This window comes from Ursus maritimus, unplaced genomic scaffold, assembly GCF_017311325.1.
Source record: "Ursus maritimus isolate PB19 unplaced genomic scaffold, ASM1731132v1 scaffold_3, whole genome shotgun sequence".
Lineage (NCBI taxonomy): Eukaryota > Metazoa > Chordata > Mammalia > Carnivora > Ursidae > Ursus > Ursus maritimus.
The window spans coordinates 61,856,187-61,883,680 of record NW_024425563.1 but is presented as its reverse complement, the minus strand read 5'-3'; the positions used below and the strand labels follow the sequence as shown (position 1 = coordinate 61,883,680).

The 27,494-nt window shown below is 31.4% G+C and overlaps 1 protein-coding gene across 10 annotated transcripts in view; it reads left to right on the top strand.

Annotated features, from left to right (window-relative positions):
- The window catches only part of PHF14 (PHD finger protein 14), a 228,355-nt gene that overhangs the window by 129,349 nt on the left and 71,512 nt on the right, over positions 1-27,494 (top strand). For 5 of the 10 annotated variants that reach the window (XM_008686328.2, XM_008686323.2, XM_008686326.2 and 2 more), the window contains 2 exons: positions 21,767-21,796; positions 22,520-22,637. In XM_008686328.2, coding sequence (XP_008684550.1) covers positions 21,767-21,796; positions 22,520-22,637 — 148 coding nt within the window. Of the gene's footprint in view, positions 1-13,734; positions 14,254-21,766; positions 21,797-22,519; positions 22,638-23,510; positions 23,613-27,494 lie in introns of those variants that run through there. The other 5 variants (XM_008686325.2, XM_008686324.2, XM_008686333.2 and 2 more) reach the window with 5 other exon arrangements.

The window sequence follows — 27,494 nt, the reverse complement described above, 5'->3', positions numbered from 1 at the left end:
CTTTCCTTCCCTCCTCTCCCCCCCATCTCTCTTCCTCTCTCCTCCTCCTCACCCTGTTACACTATCATGATCAGAAAGCCACAGAAATTTGTTTTAGAGGAAGAATCTGTTTTCCCAAGAATTTTTCATAATAGTATAGGATTACCCAGTGAGATGATTGCCAGAAATGAGTGGTCCAGTAAAAGCGATGGGGCTGTAAAAGGTTGGGTAGGTTTAAGCAAGTAGGGAAGAAAGGCATTCCATAAGAGAAGAAAGGCTCTGTGACCATAGCCGGAAGGTGGGAAGTTCTTTTATGGCAATAGGTAGATTCAAGCAGAGATCTGTGGAGAATTGTTTTACCTGGTGAATTATTTGACCTGAAAAAGCACAATGTGTGGTTGTTTTTTTGGACTCTAACATTACATAAATGAGATATACAGGGCCATTTTATATGACACTATTTTCCAACTATTACTGTTTGCTAAAAATTTAGTTAAAATAACAATTATAAAACAAACTACAAAATGTTCATGAAGAAAATGAGTATATCTATCTATCTATCTATCTATCTTGGGAAAAATAAATAAAACCAATAGTAAAACAACTGCTTTGGCATATACAGATAGATTTTTATTTTAAGAGTAATTAATGGCATACTGGATTAGAACACATTTATTAACTTAATGGATTTTTTAAGTGCCAAAGCAATATATGTTGTTTGTAGCCATATAAATAACAAATGTATAGAGGAATGTTATTTTCTCCTTACTTACTCTAAACCCCACTCCTTTGATGGAATATGTTCAGTTTCCTGTATAATCATCCATACTTCTTTCTTCTAAGTACAAAAGAAATATTCGGGGCCCATTGGCTGACCTTCTTCCTCCCTCCCTCCCTCTAATCTCTCTCTGCTTTTTACAGTTATAGTAGGCTTTACTCTGACACCTGCTTTTTTTTTTTAACTTGAGAACACATAAAAGACGTTTTTCAATAAAAATAGAACTAAACCAGTTTTTAAAAAGCTACAAATTATAATGTGGGTGTGCCATGATTTATTGTAATATTTCTCTATTGATAGATTTTTTTCTGTTTGATTTCTATTTAGAGTGCTTGACCAAAGAATATGTTTATTAAGTATATATACATATAATGAGTGTGTACTTTACATTTTAATAGATACAATTATTTCATTACCCAATAGACACAAATATGTGAGAATATCATCACATGGATTTTTAACAATCCAGTGGATAGAAATTGGCAATTGATTGTATATTGTGACTACAAGACTGGGAATTGACCACATATTGAATAGCCATTAGCCCTCTGGGTTTTCTCATACATATGTTGTCTTTCTGTTTCCTGTGTCTCTTTATCTATTAGGCGTTTTCCTTTTTTAAAATGAATTTATCACATGTCTTTGTATAAGTTGCAGATAACTTTCTTTCAGGTTTTGTGTGTGTGTGTGTGTGTGTGTATGTATGTGCTTTGTTTGCTAATGGTACTTTTTGCCAAATCAAAATTTTAATTATTTATGTTGTAATATTTGTCTGAAAAAAACTAATCTGACATGCTGTTACGAAATGGCCAGCTAATATATCATACATTACTTAGGCAGGCACCACATATTATTTGTCTTTGCCTTGTAGATTACCTGTGTGAAGTTTTGCTTCAAATATTTTTAAAGATCTGCTGAAATAGTATGCTATTTAAGAATAATTTTTTAGTTTACATTTTGGCATCAGCCAAATGTAATTTGGCTAACAAAGCTAACAAAAACATAATTTGTTAGCTTTCAGACTCTATTCTAAATTAAAATAAATGTAATCTAATAAATTTCATTTACTAAATTTTATTTATTAAAATTAAATTTTAAAGCATGTTGAAGCTACATGTTAGTGTTCTAACCTTTTATATAAAGTGTTTGGTATCTTAAGTTGAATATATGTTTGGTGATTGATATAAGGCAAAAATTATGTTGAAAAAGGCACTGGTGAACTTGAAATGCTAAATTTAATGGTCTTTTTAATTTTTAAGTACTCATTGCATTTGGTCTCATTTCAGCATATAACATTAGTGACCAGCCTTCTTAAAACTTTTGGTTTTTATTATACAGTGTTTTTTTCTAGTTCTCAATAGCAACATGGTTAAAATGTTTGAATTTTGGAACCAAGTAATTTGGGTTCAAATCTTCCCCCCAGGGCTTATGAGTTGTGACTTTGATTTGGTTTTATAATCTCTGTGCTTTAGTTCCCTCATTTGTGAACTGTGAATAACAACTATTTCTGTCTCATAGAATTGCTTATGAGGATTAAATCAATGTAAACATATAGTGATTATATACCTTCATCAACTCTCTCCTAGTCTGTTGTAGTAACAAGCACCTTCATTAGTTTGAATGTCTGTAGTCTATCCAGTTGTCTGAATGGATTTGTTCATGTTGTACTTGAATTTGTCCAGCAACTTCCTGTTTCTTGCAAGGTAAATCAGGTTTATACCACGGCTTATAAGGTCCTCCAAACCTGACCTTAGTTTAATTTTTATCTTCATTTCTAGTTATTCACAGCTCCAGGTGATATCTGTTCAAACCATTGCAGGCTATTTCTCCTTAATAAAACTTTCCTGTTACTTTCATGCCATCTCCCTTTTACTTTATGTTATATCCTCTTACCTAATATGACCTCCCCTTTTTCTCTGGAATGAGGGTTTCTCCCTTGTTTATATTTAGTCTATATGTCTTGGTCAGTCCATGATTCTTAGTGTGTAAATACTGTATCTAAAAAATTAAAGCAAATTAGTTTTAATAGTCCCAATCCCAAGTTCAGTGCTGATCACATAGTGTACCCTTTACACATCTGAAGAGAATAAGAATCTATCGATTTTAATTAAGTGACTCTTAATATTTTAAGAGTGACAGTCATAAGATAGTAGTGGGAACTTGGCTTAGTTATTTTTATATGCAAAACACTGAAGCCTTGTTTAGATTGGGATGGCAGTTTTTGTCATCATTTATTTTAATATAATTTGTGTAGTAATTCAGTAAATTTTTTTTCATGGCTATATTGTTCTATGAGTAAAGTATATTTTAAAATTCTTAGATGAATTTTATTACCCTTAATATTCCTATTGTATGTCTAAAGATAGTACCTATATCATTGAAATCTGAAGTATCTTTAATCTGAAAATATGTGTTACCATTAGTTTTTGCTGATTTCAACTGCTTGGGTAATATAGAGTCAGGTAAATTAGGTCTGACTATATCTTAATCTAGTTTGGTCAGAAGAGAGGAAATAAAGCTATATAATTTGTTTTGTAACAGTAACTGGGTCTCTATTTTACTCTAATCTTTTTTTTTACGTTTTTATTATTTACGTTATATTTACCATGTGTGTTACGTATCCATATGTTATAAACCTCAGAACAAAATATCTAATCTTAAAGAATTTTATTAACAGATTGAGAACTTCTAAAATCGATTTCTGGAGTAATTCCATGGCAATACAAAGCATTGTGTTTTTTGTTTTGTTTTTCAGGTTTGTTTGTTTTGTTGATATAGGTACTTTGATATAGTACCATATTCTTTTACTTCACTGCAGTGATTGGCTTCTAAGGAGTATTTACCTCTGCAGTTACTTCTTTCAGTGGCTTTTGCTGACATGAATTGTATCTAGCAGCTATTTAACTCCCAGTACCCTTTATGTTTGTAGCTTCATTAGTATATGTGTGTTAACTCTAGCACTCTTTTCTGGTATCAGGTAAGCATTTTAAATATGTAAGATGAAAATCAGCTAAGAATAATTTGGGGAAATGATGATTTCCAGAAGCTGAATGGAGGGAAAAAGAAAAAATGAAATAAAATAAAACAAAACATGTATCTTTAAACTAACATAAAGATTATAAATCACCCAGAATTATTTGTAGGACATAATTTTATAAGTTTTAACTTTTGGTAGAATACTGCTTACTTCCTTCAGTATAAAATTTAACTTTATAAGATTGTCATTGTTAATCAACTTTAGAAGGCAATTTTTTATTGGCCACACACATACATGCACATGTATACACACAATAGCCTATTTCCTAACATGTATAATTTACAAATTGTCAAATGCCAAACACTAACAACTGATGAAAGTACCACAATATTTTTTATTTGCTGGCATTTAAAAAATATCTTTTATAAATTAAGTGTATTTCATATATTATTCCACTGTAAACAATGCTGCAATAGATACAGGAGTCCATATATCTTTTTGAATTAGTGTTTTCATTTTCTTTGGGTAAATATCCAGTAGTGGGATTACTGGATCATCTGGTATTTTCTATTTTTAATTTGGAATACTCAAATTTTTTAATTCTAGCCAGACTCTGTCTACTTAGTTTCTGACTGGTATAGCCAGTCACACACATCTCCATAGCAAATCTGTACCTTCTGTGTCTGTGCCTTCATTTTGCATCTTCACTTCTACTGCTTCAGTTTTGGCCTTTCTCTTGTCATATGTGGACATTTGCAGATAACTTTCTAAAATTTCTCCCTCTTTATAGCTTCCTTTTCCTTCAGTTAATGCATCCACAGCTCTCTTTCTGTATCACATATTTATGTTATTGATTTGCTTAAGTACTTTCAGAGGACTGCAGGAAACTGTCTAGACCCCTGTCACTTACCCACAAGTGACCTTTACTCCAGTCATACCAATGTGGCTTTTCTGACATACTCTTGTAAAAAATTCCTCTGTACTTTCCTTCTGCCTCAAATTTTATTCCACATATTCTCTGCCTGATAAATTCCAACTTACCCTTTAACACTTGCTTTAATTTTTTGTTAATCTTTTTTGTTAATCTTTTACTTAACCTTCTCTCTTCTACTTCTCATCCAAAGATTGTCTCTTACTACATTAGCAGCTTATGCAGGCTTCTGTGATAATAGTTGTCACCCTGTCCTGAATACCTCTTGGAGTCTTACACTTTTGTTCAATTGACCCCTTATCATACTGTGAACTTAATGAGTTTTATTTATCTTTATATCTCAAGAGCTAGGATAAAACTTGGCATGCTATAATCTTTCAGTAATTTTTTTTTGAATGGATGGTTTATAAAAGACACTTGGTTAGTGTGGGTTACGCTTAGAACCCAGACCTCTTGACTTCCGTGTTCATTGTCATATTGTTTCTATAGGTTCTGTGTTATTAAGTTCCTAAAATAATTCTACTCTTCTTAGAGTCTGTTACAGCACAGTTGTATCTTTGCATGCCCTGTCAACAATTTCTTTTTTTAATGAATTGTGTGTGCTTTTTAACACTTTTATTCTAGTGTTTTGACTGTCATTTTGGAGAATACTCCTCCTTCTGTATTAACTGTATAAGTCTCTTCATTGTTTAAATACTTGAACTAGTAAATCTTTTGCAGTGTCATGTCACTGTGTGTCATTGGGTTTCTAGGTTTTCCTTCTATGACAACAGCTACTTTCTGTAACATTTTATTCAGTTAATCTGAACACTTCAGTATAATTGGTAACCAATTCTTGATACATTTCTTGAGTTTTAATCATCAGTCACATCTTTTTAAATTAAATTTAAATAGTAGTATATCCCCTAAATAAAATAGTTCACTTAATTAATTTCACTTAATAAATTTCCTAGACCACTTTGTTCTGACGTTTGGCTCTCTTACATTCTTGCAAAAAAATTTTTGGTAACAGGGGCGCCTGGGTGGCACAGCAGTTAAGCGTCTGCCTTCGGCTCAGGGCGTGATCCCGGCGTTCTGGGATCGAGCCCCACATCAGGCTCCTCCGCTATGAGCCTGCTTCTTCCTCTCCCACTCCCCCTACTTGTGTTCCCTCTCTCGCTGGCTGTCTCTATCTCTGTCGAATAAATAAATAAAAAATCTTTGAAAAAAAAAATTTTTGGTAACAATGTGTGATTTATTGCCATTAGTCATGTTATCTGCAGGTATGTTTTCCAATTTCACTAAGCCTCTTTTTTTATGTTGATAAATAAGAAAAATAACTCTTATTACATATATATAAATATATAATATATAAATATGTATGTATATAGCATTGCTTTCTTCGTACTTTATTACTTAACTTGTACTACTCTAAAGAATGACATTTCACATTAAATTGTCTTCATCTTGATTGTTATTTTTATCAACTTCAGTTTTGATTTACACTAACTTTATTAGTTAGTAGAACTAGAATTAGAAACAAAAATACAAGTAAGTGAAATAAATGACTTATCAAAATTTTCAAAAGATTTATTTACTGTTAAATTTGGATTTTTCTCTTTAAAACCCTGCATATTTTTTTAAAAGGTTCTTGTGATCTTGATTCCCTTGAATGCATTCATTTTTGAAAATTAACCTATCAATTCCAGAATTTATTATCTCTCTCCAAAACAATACCTCTTTCATTTTCCCACGTTGGTTATTATATATAATTCTGTCCTAGAAAAGAGTTACACTGCTTTTTAACCAAAGTTGGTTTTTTTTTTTTGTTTGTTTGTTTGTTTGTTTTGATTTGTTTTGTTTTGTTGTACCCTTATTTTCTTTGGTGAAAGAGAGAGGAAGAAATTTAGAGAAAAAAAAAAAAAAAGCAGCGAATTACCTAGTTTCTTCAGCTTCCTTTTCATAGGTACTATATCAGTTGTTTAATTCTTTATGGGGTTCTTTGAACCTTATCTGAATACTCCATGGTTTCTTTAAAAGGTAAAATTTCAGAATTCTGGAAACTTTTTTTTTTTAATGAGGTACTTTATGTATGTATGTATGTATTCCTAAAATATTTAAGCCTAAGTTTGAGGGAAGTATTAGGGTAAAAAGAACAGAGTAGAATGGTGGAGTGTTACCTTGTGAATATACTATTAAAAATGTGACTGCATAATGTGACTTAGTGTAAAATTTTAGTTCATGCATTCTGTGTGTATATGTGATTTTTTAGTATAAAGATAATAAATGAAACCAAGGATCCTAAGTGTGATCCTAAGTTCATAAATAGGCAACCGTTGGAGCACTTGAGAATTGATAGATTGAACTACATAAAAGTAACTTGTTAAGTATGTTCTTTCCAAATAATAGCAAGTGAAGGAGGAGTTCTGCTTTGAAAGAAACTGTTAGATGTTCCCTGTAATTGCTCAGTAAATCAGATAGACACAGACAGCTGCACAAGGAAGATAGGCCTAGGAAAGACTAAATCAATGGGATTCAGTCACATCCAAGTGAAATTACATCAGTCAGTAACTTTCCTTTTAAGTGACTGAGATCTTCCAGACCCAAATTTCTCTTGTCAGGTACTCATTTATGTCATTTATTAAGGAATTGAAAAATTGCCTAGTTATATCAAGGACCTTGTTGTGATATGGCCTGTAAATGTAGATCTTTTTTAAAAGGAAAGTTGAGTTTTATTTAGAGCATTGAGCACACTGCCCAAAGATTTGACTGTTCTTTTGAAGCTTTCATTTGTAAATAAATTATGAAATCTATTTTTTTATTCTTTTGAATAAGATTCCTGTGTTTAGTTTCAGATTTATTTTCTAATCTGTCTCCTATTTATTGAGGATATTAAAATCCATTCATATATTCATCCATCAAATTGTTATTATGGAGGATATATAAGAGACATAAGAATTTAGAGGATCATGGAAATATTCTTAAATAGATGACTGACTAACCCAACTGACGGACTAACCCAACTGACTTTAAGATAATTAATTGAAAAGGATGGTGATAGTAACAGAAAGATGAGTGGCCATATTTAATTGTTGGATACAAATACAATAAATGATATTATAGGGGATTGTGAGTTTCCTCTTTGGGAGTGTTAACTAGAAATTTCCAGAATGCATTTAAAGTTATGGGATTATAAATAATAGAGAAAAATCAAATTCTGGAAATAGATTTGGTAACTTTTATAGATTTGTTCTATACAACTCAAGTATCCAATCCTAACTTTACTGCCTTTACTTTTGAGTAAATGACTCTGTCTCTGAATGGATACTGGAGGGCTAGTAGGAAATCATGTTCTATAAGAATGGAGGAACTGAAGAAAAAGGGGTGGTGGGGAGGTGGGGAAAGAATGGAAATAATTGGATATAGGTGTCCTTGGTTTAGTTGGGTCACAGGCTGAGTCCAGAGAAATTTAATTGCCAAGTAGGAAATCCTCAAGATGAGGTAGTGTGGTACTCTGTGGGGTTTTTAAAAGATTTGTTTTAGTGACCAAAATATCTCCATGTAAACACAACTTATCTTTGAGTAGTTGAGTGTCAGCTGGCTCACCTTAAGTAAAGTTGTGAAATATTTATAATTTGTCTCCTACCCTCTTTTATTATTATTATTATTATTATTAATTTAACTTCCTTCCCGTGACTCTTTGTATTTCCTTCATACTAGCTGTATGTGCTCTACTTTAAGTGGAAGTTCTTAATCTTTAGGGTACATTCAAACCACCTGACAGGATTATTAAGCCACAGAATTTTGTTTTAGGCATCCTAGGGTGGTGCCCCAAAATTTGTATTTATAACAAGTTCTCAGTTAATGTTGATTCTGATGGTTTGGGCATACTTTGAGAACCACTGTTTTATTCCAGAAATCCTTTTAGCTGAAGCCCTAAGATTGTGGTTCTAAGCTTGTTAGGGATGCAAATCACCTTTGGAAAGAATTACCAAAAACAAACAAAAAGAAAAATCCCACTCTTGGGAGATTCTGAATCAGTAAATTCTAAACTGTGAGGTGGAATTTGGACATCTGTGGTTTTATAAAGCTTCAAAGGTACTAGCTCCCTAATAGTACCTGTGCCAGTTCTCTCTCTAGCCCTTAGATTTGCCTTTTCATTGCACTAAGTTCCAGTTGTTTGGGGAAGATTCTAGAAAAGCATTCATTCAGCAAATAATTACTCTGTGCCCCTTTGTGCCAGGTGCTGGACTTAGTTCCAGAAATTCAGAAGTGAACAGGGGTGCCTGAGTGGCTCAGTCCATTAAGCATCCGACTCTTGATTTCAGCTCAGGTCATGATCTCAGGGTTGTGAGATCAAGCCCTGCATCAGGCTCCGTGCTGGATATGGAGTCTGCTTGAGATTCTCTCTCTCACTCTCCCTTTATCCCCACCTCCTGCCTCTCTCTTTCTCACCAAAAAAAAAAAAAAAAAAAATCAGAGGTGAACAACATAGGCATGGTACCTCAGAGTTTAAACACCCCCTGCCTTTTTTGCATATGCTCACATATTTACTGATCCCACCCAAATGAGTTGGCTTTCTTAAATAAGTCTTTATACTGGAGCTGTGTTTATGTAGGGACCTCATAAGACCAGGAGTCCCATTCTCTCCTAATTGAACCAGATCATTGACTTTTAGAGCCTTTAGGGAGGAAACACTGTTCTCTTGGCCAAAATAGTATTCTAAAAAACATATTTTTGTATGATTTCAGTTCTTTTAAATTCATTGAGGTTTATTTTATGGCCCAGAATATGGTCTGTCTTGTTCTTTGTGCGATGGAAAAGAATGGATATTCATCACTTCTTGAATGTCCTATAAAAATAGGTTGATACATTGCTCAGGTGTTTTTATACATATTCATTTTCTATCTACTCGTACTATTAATTACTAAGTATTAAAGTCTCTGACTATAATTGTAGATTTGTATATATCACCTTTCAGTTTTATTAGTATTTGCTTTATACATTATTTCTTCTTAGTAAATTGACCCCTTTATCAATGTAATGTCCCTTTTAAACTCTGGTAACATTCTTATTCTGAAGCGTACTTTGTCTGATGTTACTGTAAGTATTCCAGTAAGCTTTTCATTGCTATTTGCATGGTATATCTTTTACTCTTTTTTTTCTTTTAACTATCTATATCTTTATGCCTAAAATAGCTTTATAATTAGTTATGATATATATATCTCCATTGATACATGCAGATATACAGACTATATTTAAAATGGATTGTACTTCTAGTAAATAGCATATAGTTGGAACTTGCTGTTTTATCCAATTTGACAATTTCAGTCTTTATAATTTTCATAATATTCATATTTGGATAATGAAGGTAACCCAGGTGCCACTGAATTTTTCTTATTAGGGTGATATTCTGATACAATTACATTAAAAAGAAAATGTTTACTCAATATATTTTTTCTTTTATAACTAAGTTGATTTAATGAATTTTGTTAGATGTAGGATAGCTAATTTGCCTTACACATTCAATATTTAATATGACATTCTTTGACTTGTAAATCTATATTAATTAAAGCATTTAACCTTTAAGTAATTTTGTATGATTCCATAAATATTTGTTACATGTTATCAGTGTTTGAATTTTTAAATTTTATTTTTCCTTTTAAATTAAATACATTATAAACAAGTAATTTGTATTTAAAGAAAACAAAAGCCTGAACATGGTATATATTAATTACATAGTGAAGTGTGGTATTTCTGGAGTAAGCAGTGTTAGAGTAGTAAACATTGTAATTTCGAGCATATATAGCAGTGAAATATTTCTCGTTCACTCATCTATTTTTTCAGTAAAATTTGTTTTTGAAATTTTTTACTTATTTTCCATTGCAATGTGTTAATATTTTAAGTTTACAGAAGGGATTGTCTATTATACATTCAATTGTTTGGAAAGACTGAAACTCTAGCCACAGTTCTGCTTTTGGCTAGATGAATGACCTTGAATTAAATTACCTCTAAAGTCATTTTCTCATCTGTAAAATAAAGGCATCAATCTTATTTTTTTCTCAAATTTTGTAACATTTGTAACTTGAAGAGATTCCAAAACAAACACTGTACAGTCCTGAAAAGGATTTCGAAGCCTGTAATCCCCCCATCCGATACTTGAATCATCTGCCCAGTATCACTACTAAGAGACAGGGAGACAGCTTCTGTCGGGGATAGGAGTGTGTAAGTAACCCATTTCCTCTTGAGGCAGGTCTGACTGTTGGCAGTTTCTCTCCCCAAGTGATTGAAATGTCTCTTTTTAATAATTTCAGTCTTTGGAGTCATACAAAACAAGCATAATCCAAGTCCTAGTATTAGAAACCAACTGTATTTTCTGGTTTTTCTTTTTTTAATCAAACATCCCTTTTCATCTGTTCCTTCTATAACAGAGGTTTGATTTGTATTGGTTTTGCATAGTTTTGGACATATGAAATAAACAAAATGTTAATGAAATTAGAGGTGAAATGAATTTGAAAATAACACTGGATATAAATTTTGTAGTTGATAGATTTTTATATCCAGGTAATAATGTATAAGAATCTCATTAACATTTGTAATTGAACCCTAGAAAAATGTCATTTTAAAGTATTTATGGACTGGGAATTTAAATAATGCTAATGTTAGATGTTTACTATGTCCCAGACTCTCTTCTTTTCCCTCTAAATGTATCATCTCATTTAGTTCTTAACAACAGTCCTATGAGGTATGCACATCTCCATTTTGTAAATTAGGTATCTAAAGTACAGAGATACTAAGCATCATGAAATAGAAATTATTCCAGTTATATATTGATACTATATAAATTATGTATTAAAATATAAATTTTTCCCTTCCAGTAAATACTTATACTGTTTGATAAATCTGCTCTGCATATTAGTTGCTGAGATTTACTGAGTGCTTTTTATGGGCCAGTGTGCTAGTGATTTACATATTTTATCTCATATAATCCCAGGAAATAGATACAGATTTTATCCTTATTTTATGGGTGAGGGAACTGAGAAGAATTACTTGTCCAAGATCAAACAACTAGAAAGTGGAGGAATTAGGGTTTGAGTCTAGATAGTCTTGACTATGTGGCCTATGCTCTTAGGTATACAGCCTCTCGACTACACTGCGTTAGCATATTTGACTTTGTTGGGTCAGAAGAAGTAAATGCTTCTTGGCAGGCAATTCCAACTATACAAGATACAGACTACTGGTGCATGCATCAGGGAAGCCCTTTGAAAATACTTAATTCCTTTTCTCTACAGTAATTTGTAAGTAAGCTTACTAGATACATATGGAATAAATGCAAAGCCACAACTTGATCTCTGATGTAAAAGACCACAGAGTCTTTTGTCCTAGGAAGATAGTAGCCAAAACAAGTCACACTTCTTATTCTGGCTTTAAGGGAGATTTGGAATATTAACTGAAATTTTAGGATAGAGGAATATTAGCAATAGCTTTTTAGTTTTTTTCAAAGTTGGGAGTTCAACTTAGATTTAATTGGGGTTTAAAGCAGATTTCCATGATATCTAATGTTTCTATGTTCAAATTCCTTTTAAAGTTAAATACAGATCTTTTGGGTTGTCTGCTAGTCTCCAGCATTTGTGCATGTAATTAAGATTTAATTATACTTCTGTGGTAAATGGTGTGGTTGCTTCCTCTTGCATTATGCTTATGTAGTAGTTCTTAAGTTGTAGTCAAAGCACTTCTCAGAATATCACATTCAGATTGTGCTTAAAGCTCTTAGAGACTGAAGCACTGAGAAAAGTTAGCATATATGACTGTTTGACACAAGGGAATTCAGCTTTCCCTATGTCCTTGTTATTTGACAAGGGAAATTCAGCTCTTTCTGTTTATTTCTCATATGTCGATAAGTGCATTTCTCTGAAAACTATGTTTCACATTATATTCTTTTTTTTCTTGTACAGTTTTGTTTTTGCTTTCTTTGGAAATTATTCAGCTTGGTGTGGTCGCTCTTCTCAGTAGTGCTGTATTTGTCTGTGATTGTGCCACTTTTCACTTTCTTTTTCTCAGTGGAACTTAGAAGCATTAAACACATCTTTCTAGTAGTTAAATATTAAAATGAAGTTTCTCTATGATCTGTGACTACTTTGACAATTTCACGTCATCTACATAGGTATAACTATCTGAAGGAAATAAATAAATTTCTATGTTTACCACAGTAAAAAAAAAAAAAAAAAGTTCTTCTAGTCACTGAGCACCTAACATTTCTCCTCTGAAAATAAAGGCATGAAGGTAGCAAATGAATACATGTTGTTAGTGAAATAAATACAAGAAATACCAGAAAATAGTTTTTAGAAATAAATGCAAGTGAATGAGTTTTGAAAATTTGGCTAAAAATTAGTACATTCATAATCTATCAGGCCTTCACAGTGAGGTATAGTCTCTGCCATTGCTGTTGCACAGTCCACTAAAATAGCTAGTTCGGGATATACTTCTCACAATTGTAGCCAAACATTTCTAGTATAGTCCTTAACAAAGGAAGGCAGTGTAGGCACAGGGGATAAGAATCATTTGAAAATGTCCCCCCTCAGACTGTATAGTTGAGCAGAACCAGCCCTGTAACATGGTGATTAGGTGTGCTTGTTTTCAGCACAGTTGCATTCAGTGTATGCCTTCAGCATAGTTTCTCAAACATTGTTAAATTGCCATAGCTGAAGAAAAAAGAGCAAACTGCTATTTTTTGAAACATTTATTGATCAAATACATGTTTGCTTATGTAAATATAAACCCTCCAATATTTTTATATTTTCTTTTTGTTTTAGTGAGATAGATTTATTTTGACAACTAAAACTAATAACAACAATACTAATAATACAAGAGGAGGCAACTCGATGTTTCAAAGGATAAAATGATTCCATTTTAACCAGTAAGAACTTATACAAGATCATGGCATTTAGGTTTAGGGTATCTATCTCTTTGGACCAAATCATATGTTATTTGAATCTACTGTGGTATTGTTAGTATGTTTCATAAGACATAGTACAGAGCTGCTATGATCTTTAAATGTTAATGTTCTTTTCTTATCACTTTACTGTGTAGATACCCTTCATGAGACCCAACTCTGCCACAGCTCATCCTCGGAGGCAATCCTGGAAACCTCTTTTATAAGTGTGATTTTTAAAATGTGGATAACACTCTCAATAGAGTACATAAAGTAAAGGAGAACAGCTATCTTGTCCTTCCCATAAGCTTATCACTGCAAAAAGTTGCCTTTGCTTGTCAGGTTTGGATAGAATGTAATTGATTGGTTTGTTGCTTGGACTGACAAGGCAGTTAATTTACCTGTGTGGATTTTTTCCTATTTTTTTCTTATACTTTTTTTTTTCCTTGCACTAATCAGAAACATTTGATATGTGCATTGTTGAAAAATAGTAGATAATGTCTTGTCAGAATTGTCCTATTAAGTAATGTCTTTCCCTCTTGCTTCTTTGGCAAATGATGATATACAGTGTTTGGACTTTCTGAAGAGTTATGGAAGCCTGTGGGACTTAAATGCAATGTGCTACTCACTGTTGTTGTTGAACAATACCAGTAACAAACAAGAAAGACAATGCATTCCATTAGTCTGCTATTCTATTTCATCCAATTTAAAACATATATTCATATGTGAAATGTTACTTTGGGAAACAACTATAGACTCTTATATTAAAGGTTCTCTCTATTTATAATATTCATCAAAAGTGAAAGACTTGTAAAGCATATGCCATTCTAGTTTTGGCTCATTAGTCCTAGTGTGAAAGCACTAATGTTATTAGCATGAAACTTTTACAACTTCAGATTTTAAGCTCATTAGTAAAATATTTGTGTTGATCTCTAGATATTTTTAAGTAATACCCAAATTTATTCAGTCTTTATTAATTTAATATGAACTTTCTGTGTTCAATATAATTTTATTTTTCCTGACCTTAAATATGAGGTTATGAAATAAGGAGGGAGATACAATGCTTAATGACTATACAACCTGCCAGCTGAAAGATCTTCATCAACATCTATATTTTTCCAGAGATTTACAGAATTAAAATTTGATCTTCAAGTTTTAATGATCCAGTTTTAAATCAACGACAGAAATATGTTGAATATTCCATCACTCCATGTTGAACTGATTTAGAAGAGACTCATGGCTGAAATTGAAATGTACATTTACATGTAATTGTTAACATGTCTCTTGGAATTTCCTGATTTATAAATGTGGTTTGGACATCTTTCAGGTATAGTGGCAATTGAAAATAGTTTAAACTTTAGGAATAGAGTAGGCAATGTTCTAGATAATCAAAAGCAAGTGTAAGTTTAAAGTTGCTGTATGCTAGTAATCTATAGTTACAGTAAGGAACCATATTATTGGATAAGATGTTTAATAAAAGTAATATGTATATGAAATATGTATAAACTGACATTATTAACTTATCAAAAGATCTTTTAACATTGGAGGAAAAATATTAATAGACTGTAGCAAAACCAGTAGGCATTTTTTTTTTTTCTGGAATAAGGAAGGATTCATTATCTCTACATAAGCTTAAGAGAAAGTTGATAATTATTACTATTGCTTAATTGCAACTGATTATAAAAAAATGACAGATTGCCATTTCCTTAAAAGAATATGCTAATACTCCTGGCCCTCCTTTGATATATGGTGAGAAATTACTAGTGGTCATTTTATTTTAGATTTTGTGAAAAATCATTAAGCCTGTGGTTTTGGTGTCACTATTAATCAAAATCCTTTCCACCTTGGTTCTAATTAGAATACTACATTATCATCATTCTCTATCTTACAGCCTTCAGTGGTAGATATGCTATTCCATATTTGGTGCTAACCCTAAAATCTTTGTCACACATCACAAATACAAATCTCATAATTCATAAGATCATTGGTCCTGCAAACAGGTATTCAGAGTAGAGAACTTTTAAAGGAAGTAGAATAAAACATTTTCTCCTAATAATCTCTTAAGTGCTCTCATATTTCCACAGTATAAAATTAACTCTCTTCCATAATCGGTCCAATTGCTATTTAAAGGAGTTATTAATGTGTACTTAAGAAAATATGCACTAACTGATGCGTATTTCACAGATGTGTAAAATCTGCAGGACAGGTAAATGATGGCTATTTCTAACAAGGTAGGGAAAGGAAAACACTAAAATATCAGGAAGGTAATTAAATGACTCAGAAATATAGGAAGAATGACATAGTATTATCTAGTGGTGGTTCTCAAACTTCATAGTGCATCAGAATCATAGGAAGGATTTGTTAAAACACAGATTGTTGTGCTATTTCACCTCCTTATTGTCCTCTTCCCCACCTTACCCCCTCCTCCTGTCTCCCTACAGTTTCTGATTCAGTAGGTCTGGGATGAGGCTTGAAAATTTGCATTTTTAACAAGTTCCTTAGTGATATTGCTGGCCAAGGACCACCACTTTGAGAACCATTTGTATATAATAGTTTTTAAAAGAATCATTGTGTTGTGGTTGACGTTGATTGATTGAAGATGGAGTTAATGTCCTTAAAAGAGCCCTTACATTTTCAAAAATAATTGTTTCTAGATAAGTTTGTAGGAGTTACATCTAAAACACATACAGTGTCTTTATTTTTATAAATTCATTTGAACAATTTCTTTTTTTACTTTTTAAGTTTTTAATTTTTAATTTTTACTATTATGGGGACAGCACTATTTTACATAATAGAAATTAGTCAAAAAACATTGCCTTTGTCCATAATTCACTAATTCCTTTGCTAAAAAAAAGATTGGAAATTAGGGTTATGTTTGAACATGAAAAGGTTAGCCTTACCCTTTATCCATCTTAAGTTTAGAGATGGTATTTATGTAGCACTTATATACCATCATTATTCATGTATTTCTTGATGTTTATCTGATTTTACATTTATGGCATTAAAGATTTATGGCATAAAATAAATAATAATCATTTATTATCATTATCCTATTTCCTTGTTTATACATCTTATCACTTAATGAGACCACTGTTTTTAAACAATGTTTCTTATTCGACAAAACTTACCACTGTTTTACTTGATTCACAGTATGGGAATATTTTATGAATATTTCACCAAAATCTGTTCAAGGAGTTGTAGAAGGACTTTCTACAGCAGAGTGGAATGTAATGTTCAAAAAAAATTTTTTTTATTTTCTAAGATTATTTTTGACAATCGAAACTTGTTTAAGAGACTCAGCTTTAGGGTTGCATGCATATGGAGATAGGTTTTTTTCCTACTTGTTTGAGTCAGCACTTTGTAAATTTACATAAGGATTGTGATTAAAAATATTTCTGAGGTGGACGTGGTTTGCAAATACTTTCTTTGTAAAAACATAGGCCTCTTTCTCCCAGTGCTCACTCTAAGACTTTCTGCAGGCCTGCTGATAAGATTCACTGCTGTTCAGGTACATAAGATATAATGAAATTGGATGTTCATGCTGGGCTTTGTAAGTAAAATGAGATTGACCCCCCAGCTATTATCTCATTTATCTGATTTACATTGTAAAATCAGGATCTACACTATTGATTAGAGCATAATTAGTTAATTATGAACAGGGAAATACAAAGTTATGTGGGGCTTGAGCACAGCAGGTTGTACTGCTGAAAAATTTCCAAGGGCATGAGCAGATGGAGATCAGTTTATTAAAGGACAGAGCAGACGTGTTTCAGGTATGGAAATGTCTAATCATTCTCTCGTGCTGCGAGGAGGTACTTGACCTTAATTGTGTATTTTTATATGAATTCTTTTTGTTTCATGTTTTGTCTTTCTTATCACCCATTCATTCATTATTGCCTGTGATAAAAATAGAGGTCTACAGTGGCATTGAGGAAAATATGTTGAAGATCTCCACATTAGTCTTCTATTTGTAAAATATGATATAAAGTACATTTTCTAATTATTTTGTTTAGAAAATGGTCATTTAGGTGGTTTGTACTAAAACTGTAAAATATAAGGAATAAAATGTCCTTATTGATATAAAATGTTATTCTGATATTGGTAGAATGCAGAATTTTGTTCAAGCTTGTATTATCTTAAAAGGGATTTAACTCATGGGCCACAATCCTGCATTTTCTCCATCTGTTAAAATGAGTAATCGAAATAATTGGCCAATATTCAACAAAAGAATCTATCACTACTGTTAATAGATTTGTGCAGGTGTTTTAAGCTGCTAGTGAGATTTTATTTAAGTAATGTTAACATTAAAGATCATTTCTTTTGGTTTTTCTCATATAGAAGTTTTACAAAGAAATCATGAAAAAGTAAGGAAACCCATCAGTTCTCTCAGTATTTAGTCTGTTTTCTTTTTGAGTGAACAGATGTAATGGTATATATTTTCAATCAGTATTTTACCATATATAGACATGGATCTAAATAAAATGTTCCTTGACATAAAAAATAGCTGTCATTATGGATCGACTTGATCACAAAAAATGTACATCCCTTTTCAAGTCTCATGTTATGGATTTCTCTTCTTCTGAAGTTTAGCTTATCATCTGGCTACAAGTTATAGGCATAGGAGGTGCACTTTTAATTGTTTCAGTTAGTTTAAAAATAGTGATTTAGTATATTCTAATGAAATTATCAATTGGAAATTAAGAGGGTTAAAGAAATCCTTTGGAATACTGGCTTTAGCCTTTCTCTTGGTACAGGCAGAAATAAAATAAATCAGTTGTTTCTTTTTACTTGTATTCATATTTTCAGTAATCAGGTAAACCAAGGACTGCTTGTTGTATGGATCTTAGGACATGAACATAAGTCATTTTCTTCCTCTTCTTTGTCTAGGGTGCTATACTTAACCATATGCTAAGTAAGTATTTTAAATACATATTTATTTGGTCACTGCATTTTGTCAAATCATTGTGTAAAAGACCACATATATATAGCTGCTTTATTATTTATATCTGTATCCTTTATGAATCTGATACCTAGAAGTTGTATTTAGTAATAATCTAATTAAACAATCAGGTTTCCTTTCATCTTATAAATGGGATTCATTTTATCTCATTAAAACTATAATTTTAGAATGCCCTATAGTGTTAATGTGTAAACAATATTACAATGTTTAAAGGATACTTCTTTAACCATCCAATTTGTATTTTATTTTAAAAAAATCATAGTGTTTCTTTATAGGTTAGTTTAATATTCTTTTTAAATATTTTAAGATACTGCCTTTCTACTTAGTATATGTGCTGTTGGTATATATATATATATCTTTTTTATTTTTTACATAGACACTTGTGTTCTTTAATAAAATATGTTGTGTTATATCACTATACTTTTGTGGGTCAATAACTGCTCTTGGAAAAGATTTAAAACATTGTATTCACTATTTTTTGATTAATTAAATATGTATATATTATGTGCTGCAGTTATGTGTTTCCAGCTATGTGTACGAAATAGAAGTAGAGACCATAAATAATAATTTGATCAATAACTACTTCAATTTTATTTCACCTTTTAGGTAGCAGAATGATCGCAGACCCTTAGGAGTTTCTGATTTTCAATTTTTAAAAAAGATCTAAATTTGTAACATAGCGAGAATTTATTGGCTGACAAAATTTGCTAAAGTTTCCAAAGTGGGGCGTGTGTGTGTGTGTGTGTGTGTGTGTGTGTGTGTGAGTGAAATAAGTAATCCACTATTTTTACCATCTACATTGTTCTTTGGTTTCTAGGATTCTTGATGGTATCTCTTGCATTTATCTATGATGTATTAATTCTTACAAATTCTGTTGGAGTTTACTTGTATCATTCAGAATATTTTTGTACCAGCACATAAAGCTATGGATGTCCTCAATATTCTAATGTAGAAATGACCGTATTTTTTCCACATGGAAATAAGTTTAGTCATTTGTAGAAAGAGCTTTAATTTGCATATTTATTAACGAAGATATTGATTTCAAGATTGATTTATTTCTCTTTGTGTTTTTCCTCTCCTGGATTTTGACAGTTCCTAAGTATATTAACTACTCTTTTTTGTTATTTAGTCTTGCAATTGCAGTTTTTATTTACTGGTGAGTGAGCTATAACTTGAGAGAACTCTCATATCACCCCCTAATTCTGACAAGCAAATTGTCTTTCCTCTGAGACCCATTACAAATACATTAGAGTTCCATATGGAAACTAAGTCATTCTAAAAGGTATTACTAATGAAGTAGTCAGTAAGGATTATGTTATTTCCAAATGGCATATACTTCCAACATTATCATCTGACAAATCTAGCATATAAAACCTTTCTTTTCCCTATGCGTGTATTCTTAGGCTGGTAACTTGATTTTACAATAAATTGAAATCTGGTACAAACTGGAACTATATCTAAGTGTAGCAAACTTGTTCTTAAATTTATTAGCTGGAAATACATAGATATAACAACAAGAATTACCTGCATAGATGAAGGTGAAAAATAATAAATTAAAATTTATGTTTATATATTCACCATGGTGTTTGACGTGAGTTATACACTACAAATCATAATTTCAAGTTATTATGGCACAGTTTTAAAGTAAATATGCAATAATTAGGTTGTAATTTGATATAAACTAGGAAAACATTAATGCCATAACTCTTCACCTATCAAGAGCCCAGATTATTGGCAATCTGAATTCTGAGGAACGTTGCCCAAAAACCTGAAATGAAGCAAAAAGGACTATATAGTTAACCAAAATTTAGTCCATGTACTTAACTCAGTAGAAGTTCTCGTTTTCATGTCTTTTAACTGTCCGTTTGCATAGTTTTACTAAGGTTAAAGATCTGTTTTCTAAACCTACAACAAATTATTGTTAGGGAAATGCTTAGACAAATAGAGTCACAATATCAGAAAGCAGTAACCGATAATTTTCAAGCAAGTGAGAACCCTGATAACCTATGAAAGTTGAATACGAGAATTCAAACAGAACGGCAGATGGATAGTACTCAAACACAAAAGGCTGGCATGCTGTTTGACACATAGCAGCATGTGTTCCTTGTATTCATGACCCTGAGATGACAAAATAAAGTAAATTATATTTAATGTATTTTCTTGATGAAGCAAAGAATGGATTCTTTTTAAATTTCCCATCAAAGGTGATTGAAATACTAGTTTTCATGCTTGAAGGAATATGCACTCAGCTGTCTGGAAGTCTCAACCTTCTCATAAATTCAGAAGTGCTCATATTCTGAAGCTTCTGTAACTATATGTAATGTAATTCAAGTTTTAACTATTGAAAGGTAAATAAGTTGACAAGAAAGAACATAAAATTGGGTGGGCTTGTCATTTAGTCTCTTTATGTTATATCTGAAGTTAGCTATATATTATCTGTTATTTTTTCTTAATGCCAGAACAACAGGTATATGAATATTTTGACTGCTTTTAAATATATTTTGGTTTATTTATAATATATTGGCATAGTAAATAAAGTGCTGTTATTCCTATTTTTCATGTAGCTAGAATTATCATGATAGACCATTTTATTCAAGTCTGTGTCTTGAGTCTAAAAAAAGATTTTTGGAAAAGTGCATAAGTTTATTTGGTTCATAAGAAAGTTGTGGAGGAAGAAATGCATAAACTTATGACATACTCTGTTTTAAACTTCTTTATAACTGCATAACTTAGCTAAGTTGCTAACTTTCTAAAACTCTTGATTTCCAAAATGGGTCTTTGGACGTTTGGATTTTGTAGCATGATTTGAAGTTTTTACATAATTGTAGATTTATAGTCCCCTTTGTGATGGTTTTTGAAAATCAATCATTTTTCTTTGTGTGTGGTTTATAACATTAGTTTCTTCCGCCTTGTTTCTAATAAAGGTTACTGAATAGTGATTTTGTATTTTCTTCAAGTAATACATGTATTATAAAATTTTCTCTTGGTTTCATAGTTGTGGATTTCTCAATGTTTTAAATCAGTAAGAGAAAATATATAAAGAGAATCTGACAGATTGAAGAAAAGTATTTTAACTTAAAAGAGCACAAAGATAATGAGGATATAATCCTTTCTATAAGATGTATACATCTTTGTTATTTGTTGTTAAATTTTGGTATTGTTATTCCAACTGATGCAAATTTTTTTTTTACAAAAACAATGAAATAATGCAGATCTTTCTTCATTGTCAGCAGGATGAGATTGTCTGAAACGAAGAATAGGTATGATAGTTTTCTTAGATTTTGTACATCATAGGTGGCAAAGACACTATCAGAATATTTGTTAATAAGCTTTAAGGTGTACTAGGAGGTACTTTGAAAAACCAAATGCACTGAGAGAAGGTGACAGGTAAATTTTGAGAATATTTGTATTTGAGAAAATAATAGCAAATTCTTAGGATGGTTTTTATTTGCTAGATTGCGTTAGCATGCTGTAAACATTAGAAAGTGTATTTACAATCTACCTTAACTTGGAGAAAGAGTGATAAGGTATAAATTGTATAGGATTGATTACAGCTTAAGTTTTTTTAAGTAATCACAATGTATTAGATTGAATTCATAATCTAGAATTATATAGATCTTACATTAAGTGTTTTTAAGTTAATGGGTTAATGATTAATTCTTGAAGTTCAAAACTGAAATTGTTGTTTTTGTTAGTTTTGAACACATTTGGCTATACACATACATTCATTCATATGCTCTTAACACTTCTATCAAAGTGTTCTGAATGATATTTACTTTGTTAATTTTATAGTTGTATTTTGTTTTTTCCTAAAACATTTATTTCAGGTTTAGATTGTCTTTGTCATAGACATTAATTTAATAATTTTGTGAACTGAGCATAGAATTAACCATGTTAAAATGTATAGTAGTTTGTCATTTGTCTTTGAAAAAGACAATTTTTTTATATTATTTAGATATAGCATGAATCTGTTTACCCTGCAGGTGTGATGAATGCAGACTGTGCTACCATTTTGGCTGTTTGGATCCTCCTTTGAAAAAGTCTCCTAAACAAACAGGCTATGGATGGATATGTCAGGAGTGTGATTCTTCATCTTCTAAGGTAAGGAGAAAAAAAGTCCATAAGAAGAAGTGTTTTATTTCATTTTGATAGCCATATTATACCATCATCTTCCTAACTTTAAAAATAATTATAATTGTGAACGACCAACATTTTAATCTAATGTACTGCAAGAATATTTTGTGATGGTGATTTTATTGCCTTTAAAATAAGGAATAAACAGCTCTACTAAATTATAGTAGTTTCTTCTGAAATATTTTAGCTGTTTTGTATATTTTCTATATTAATGTAACATATTAAATAATGTTCAATTCGCCAAAGAAAGTCACCCTGTACTAATTTACCACATGTAAGGAATGGCAGGGAAATTCTGCCTTGGGTCATAAGAAATTTGTTTCGACAAATATATATTAACATATATAAATGTGAGTCAACAGAATAACCAATAAAATCCTATTTTATTTTGTAGATAACTAAGTATATTGTAAATGTTTTATAAAATCTGTTCTTTGAGATCTAAGTGAAATAAGTCAGAGAAAGACAAATACCATGATTTCACTCATGTGGAATTAGAGAAACAAAATATGGATATAGGGGAGGATAAAGGAGAAGTTTATTCTTGAGAAAACTAGTTTTTATATCCTGAAGTTTATTTTTGATACTTATTTAGTTAAGTAAAAAGGATAATAAGGTTGTTTGATATTTTATCTCCAAAAATTACTGAAATTGTATCTTTTGAAAGCAGTATTATAACCTTAAATTGTAGTGATCTACAGTTTAAAATTATTGTTTCTTTAAAGTCTGTGAATACTTAGACTCCTGATACTTTAACTCATTTGACAAAAATATTGAATGTATTTGAACTAAGACATTCTGGTCAGCTGTAGGTTAATCACATTGTTCTTCCTTAAATAGACAGTGGAAATCAGCTATCGGAATATGGACATGAAGCCATCTTTCTTAAATGCCATTTAAATGCATTTGTCTGTCCTAGAGTTAATTAAAATTGATACTGAATTCCTTTCTGATTGTGGAAATCAAATTGTGTGTGTGTGTGTGTGTGTGTGTGTGTGTGTATGTGTATATGTTTGGCCAAATTGTTGCCTTTAGATTCTGAGTCTAATTTTGAATGTTCAAGAACCTTGATAATGGCTACAGAGAATGGTATGTGCATTGAGTCTAGTAAGTCATTAATGAATGATCCGTTTTTAATTTGAGAACCTCCAAAGGATAGAAATTCACTGTTTTCAGAACATACCAAAATCATGAAGCATAACAGATATCTGTATAAATGTTTGCTGTTTTACCTTTTAATAAAGTATAAGCTCTAATAAAAAAACAAAAACAAAAAAACCCAAAATACTTATTTTTTAACTTAAAAAAATTACCTAGGTTACTACAGAGGCCATTTGTAAAAATGTATTCGTGAAAAAATGCAGAAGAACATTTGGTTATAGAAAAAAACCTATTTAAAGCATTCTTTAAATAACCAACTTTATTACAAAGTTTACATATTTGTATAATGATTATTAAAATAGAAAATAATGTGCATTTTATTTAATAACTAAGCATTTTTGCCCAAGATTTTAGACTATACAATATTAAAAATTATTTTCCAGGAATTTTATTAAGACCTAGATTTAAGAGGGAGCATATTTAATAGCAAAAGTTTATGATTAAAAAAATGCTTTACAGAAATTATATTTAAAAATGAAAAAAATAGTGTTTGTACTATAGATTTTAGAGAGTTGTCTTATGGGACTCTTTGTGGTATAATATGATTTTTCTAATACATTTTTTGTGAGGGGTTTCCTCCAACTCTCAACAAGCAAATTAGGAAAGCATCTTTTAAGGGATTTATTGCCCTTTATAAATACACTTTTCTGTATATATTCTTTTGAAAAGATTCTGTACTACTATAAATGTGTACCATTTATTCGGTGCTTAAAGAATGGCTTTAAGGTATATAGTAATTTCATTAATGAATACTGAAAAGGAAAGGGGGCCTATTTCACATATGTTAGGAGTATATTATACATTTTGTCATGCACTTAGGATGCCAGTAGCCAATGAGAAAGATAAGGCATTTTTATTTTTGTTTTTGTTTTTCCCTCTTAATGAGACAGTAGGTCTTTGGACTTTTATGGAAATCCATTAGAAAGGCACATTGTAGGAAAACTTGCATCGTATTTCCTGTTTTCTGACCTTTGATTGAATACCAAATATAAACAACCAGCTTGGTCAAAATTTCATCCAATTATGGTATTTAATCTTTGGAATGTTGCAGCATCTTACTGTAAGATTTACAGCAGTGAAGTGGATTTTGTATTTTTAATCACACCAACATGACTATACTTATACTTTTTTTCCGATAAAAAAATTAAATTTAATGTAGTAGTTAAACTGGAAACTTAATTTATTCCCTTGAATATTTGTGTTGCATCCATTCTGTTTTGTTTACTTTTGAAGACTTCCATTCTTGACCAGCAAGTAGTAGATTTCTGTTTACATTTTCCTTTGAAAGATGTTTGCCGTCCCAAGAAGAAAGCACTGACAGATAATGTCATGCTTTATAATTCAGTGAATTGCTGCAGAAGCTATTTTAAATTAAGAAATAAGTATATTATTAATATCTGAGTCAAAATCAGTATCATCTTAGGGCCTAAAAGAATACCACATTGGAAGTTAATATACTTTACTTGTCCTTCATTTTCTTCTATTAAGATTTGGTGGAGTGTTATTTGTTAGATAATACTGGGTATATTTGCCATATTCATATAGTTTAATGAAAAGTAAAGTAGAAATAGTTATTGCCAGGAGAAGGAAAGTGAATCAGTTGCTAATAAATTTAGGTGGGGGAGGTGAATGTGTGAAATTGGGACAGCCATAAAATATATATCCAACTTCCTTTCTCTGTGGTAGTCAGGATTATTAAGTCCAAGAAGTCTTAACTTTTATTATGAAAAATCGACTCCCAAATAAGAAATTATTTATTTTGCTTAGAATTTTAGACAAACTACAATGTGAGGGTGTATAGCTGAATATGTGCTTGAAAACGCATTGCACTTTAAATATTAATTTAACTGTTAATAGTCTCTCCAAATTTTGTGTAGGAGGGGAAACTCTAAAATATCGCCATGTTATTCTCAGCAGCATAATACATTTATACATGTCTTTGTCTTTCAAGTAATAGGTTTATTGCGTGGGTTTTATGAGGGCAAAAATCTGTCACAAATCGTGCTTATTACTTTTTTGGAAATTCTACTAAAATCTAAGAAGATTCATCATACCATAATCCATAATTTAAAGTTTCAGTACATGATAAAATAACACCTAAGTGTAGTTGCTTTTAATACTGATTTAATAACAATTTACCTAAAAGTAGGATATTTTTTTAATTGAGAAATAATTGACATATAACATATTAGTTTGGGGTAGGATAACATAATCATTCAATATTTGTATATAGAATGACTTTTTATTCTATCCAAACCCATGAAGTATGGCATGATAAAGCTTTCTCTGCCTTATCAACCCATTATAAACCTAGTTAGTTCACTTTAGGTTTCATGAAAAATTATTGCACGGACATAGATACATACATATACATGTGCACACATGGAAACACAAATTTACACACATACAAACACATGGAAAAACACATGCACAAAAAATATCTTCTCCCATAAGCTATGCTTCAAAGACATTTGACTAAAGCAACAGCTATCTAGTCAGTGTATTATGTTTATGTTCAGTGGAGCAAGTTCATTGCTACTTATCACCATGCATTAGTGTTTTTCTTTCTGCTCTTTACTGTGTTGTGATAATAGTATTGTTAATGAGTGCTATATGCCCGGAAAATCAATTCATTTTATTCTTTTTGTTTTGTTTTGTTGTTTTATTAACATATAATGTATTATTTGTTTCAGGGGCACAGGTCTATGATTCATTAGTCTTACGCAATTCACAGCACTCACCATAGCACATATCCTCCCCAATGTCCACTACCCAGCCACCCCATCCCTCCCACCCCCCTCCACTCTAGCAACCCTCAGTTTGTTTCCTGAGATTAAGAGTCTCTTATGGTTTGTCTCCCTCTCTGGTTTTGTTTCGTTTTTTCCTCTCTTCTCCTATGATCTTCTGCCTTCTTTCTTAAATTCCACGTATCAGTGAGATCATATGATAATTGTCTTTCTCTGATTAACTTATTTCGCTTAGCATAATACCCTCTAGTTCCATCCATGTTGTTGCAAATGGCAAGATTTCATTTTTTTAATGGCTGAGTAGTATTCCATTGTATATATATATACCACATCTTCTTTATCAATTCATCTGTCAGTGGACATCTAGACTCTTTCCATAGTTTGGCTATTGTGGACATTGCTGCTATAAACATTGGGGTGCACGTGCCCCTTTAGATCACTACATTTGTATCTTTAGGGTAAATACCCCGTAGAGCAATTGCTGGGTCATCGGGTAGCTCTATTTTCAACTTTTTGAGGAACCTCCATACTGTTTTCCAGAGTGGCTGCACCAGCTTGCATTCCCACCAACAGTGTAGGAGGGTTCTCCTTTCTCCACATCCTTACCAACATCTGTGATTTCCTGACTTGTTAATTTTAGCCATTCTGACTGGGGTGAGGTGGTATCTCATTGTGGTTTTGATTTGTATTTCTCTGATGCCGAGTGATGTTGAACACTTTTTCACGTGTTTTTTGGCCATTTGTATGACTTATTTTAGAGAAATGTCTGTTCATGTCTTCTGCCCATTTCTTGATTGGATTATTCTTTGGGTGTTGAGTTTGATGAGTTCTTTATAGATTTTTGGATACTTGCCCTTTATCTGATATGTCATTTGCAATTATCTTCTCCCATTCTGTTGGTTGTCTTGGTTTTGTT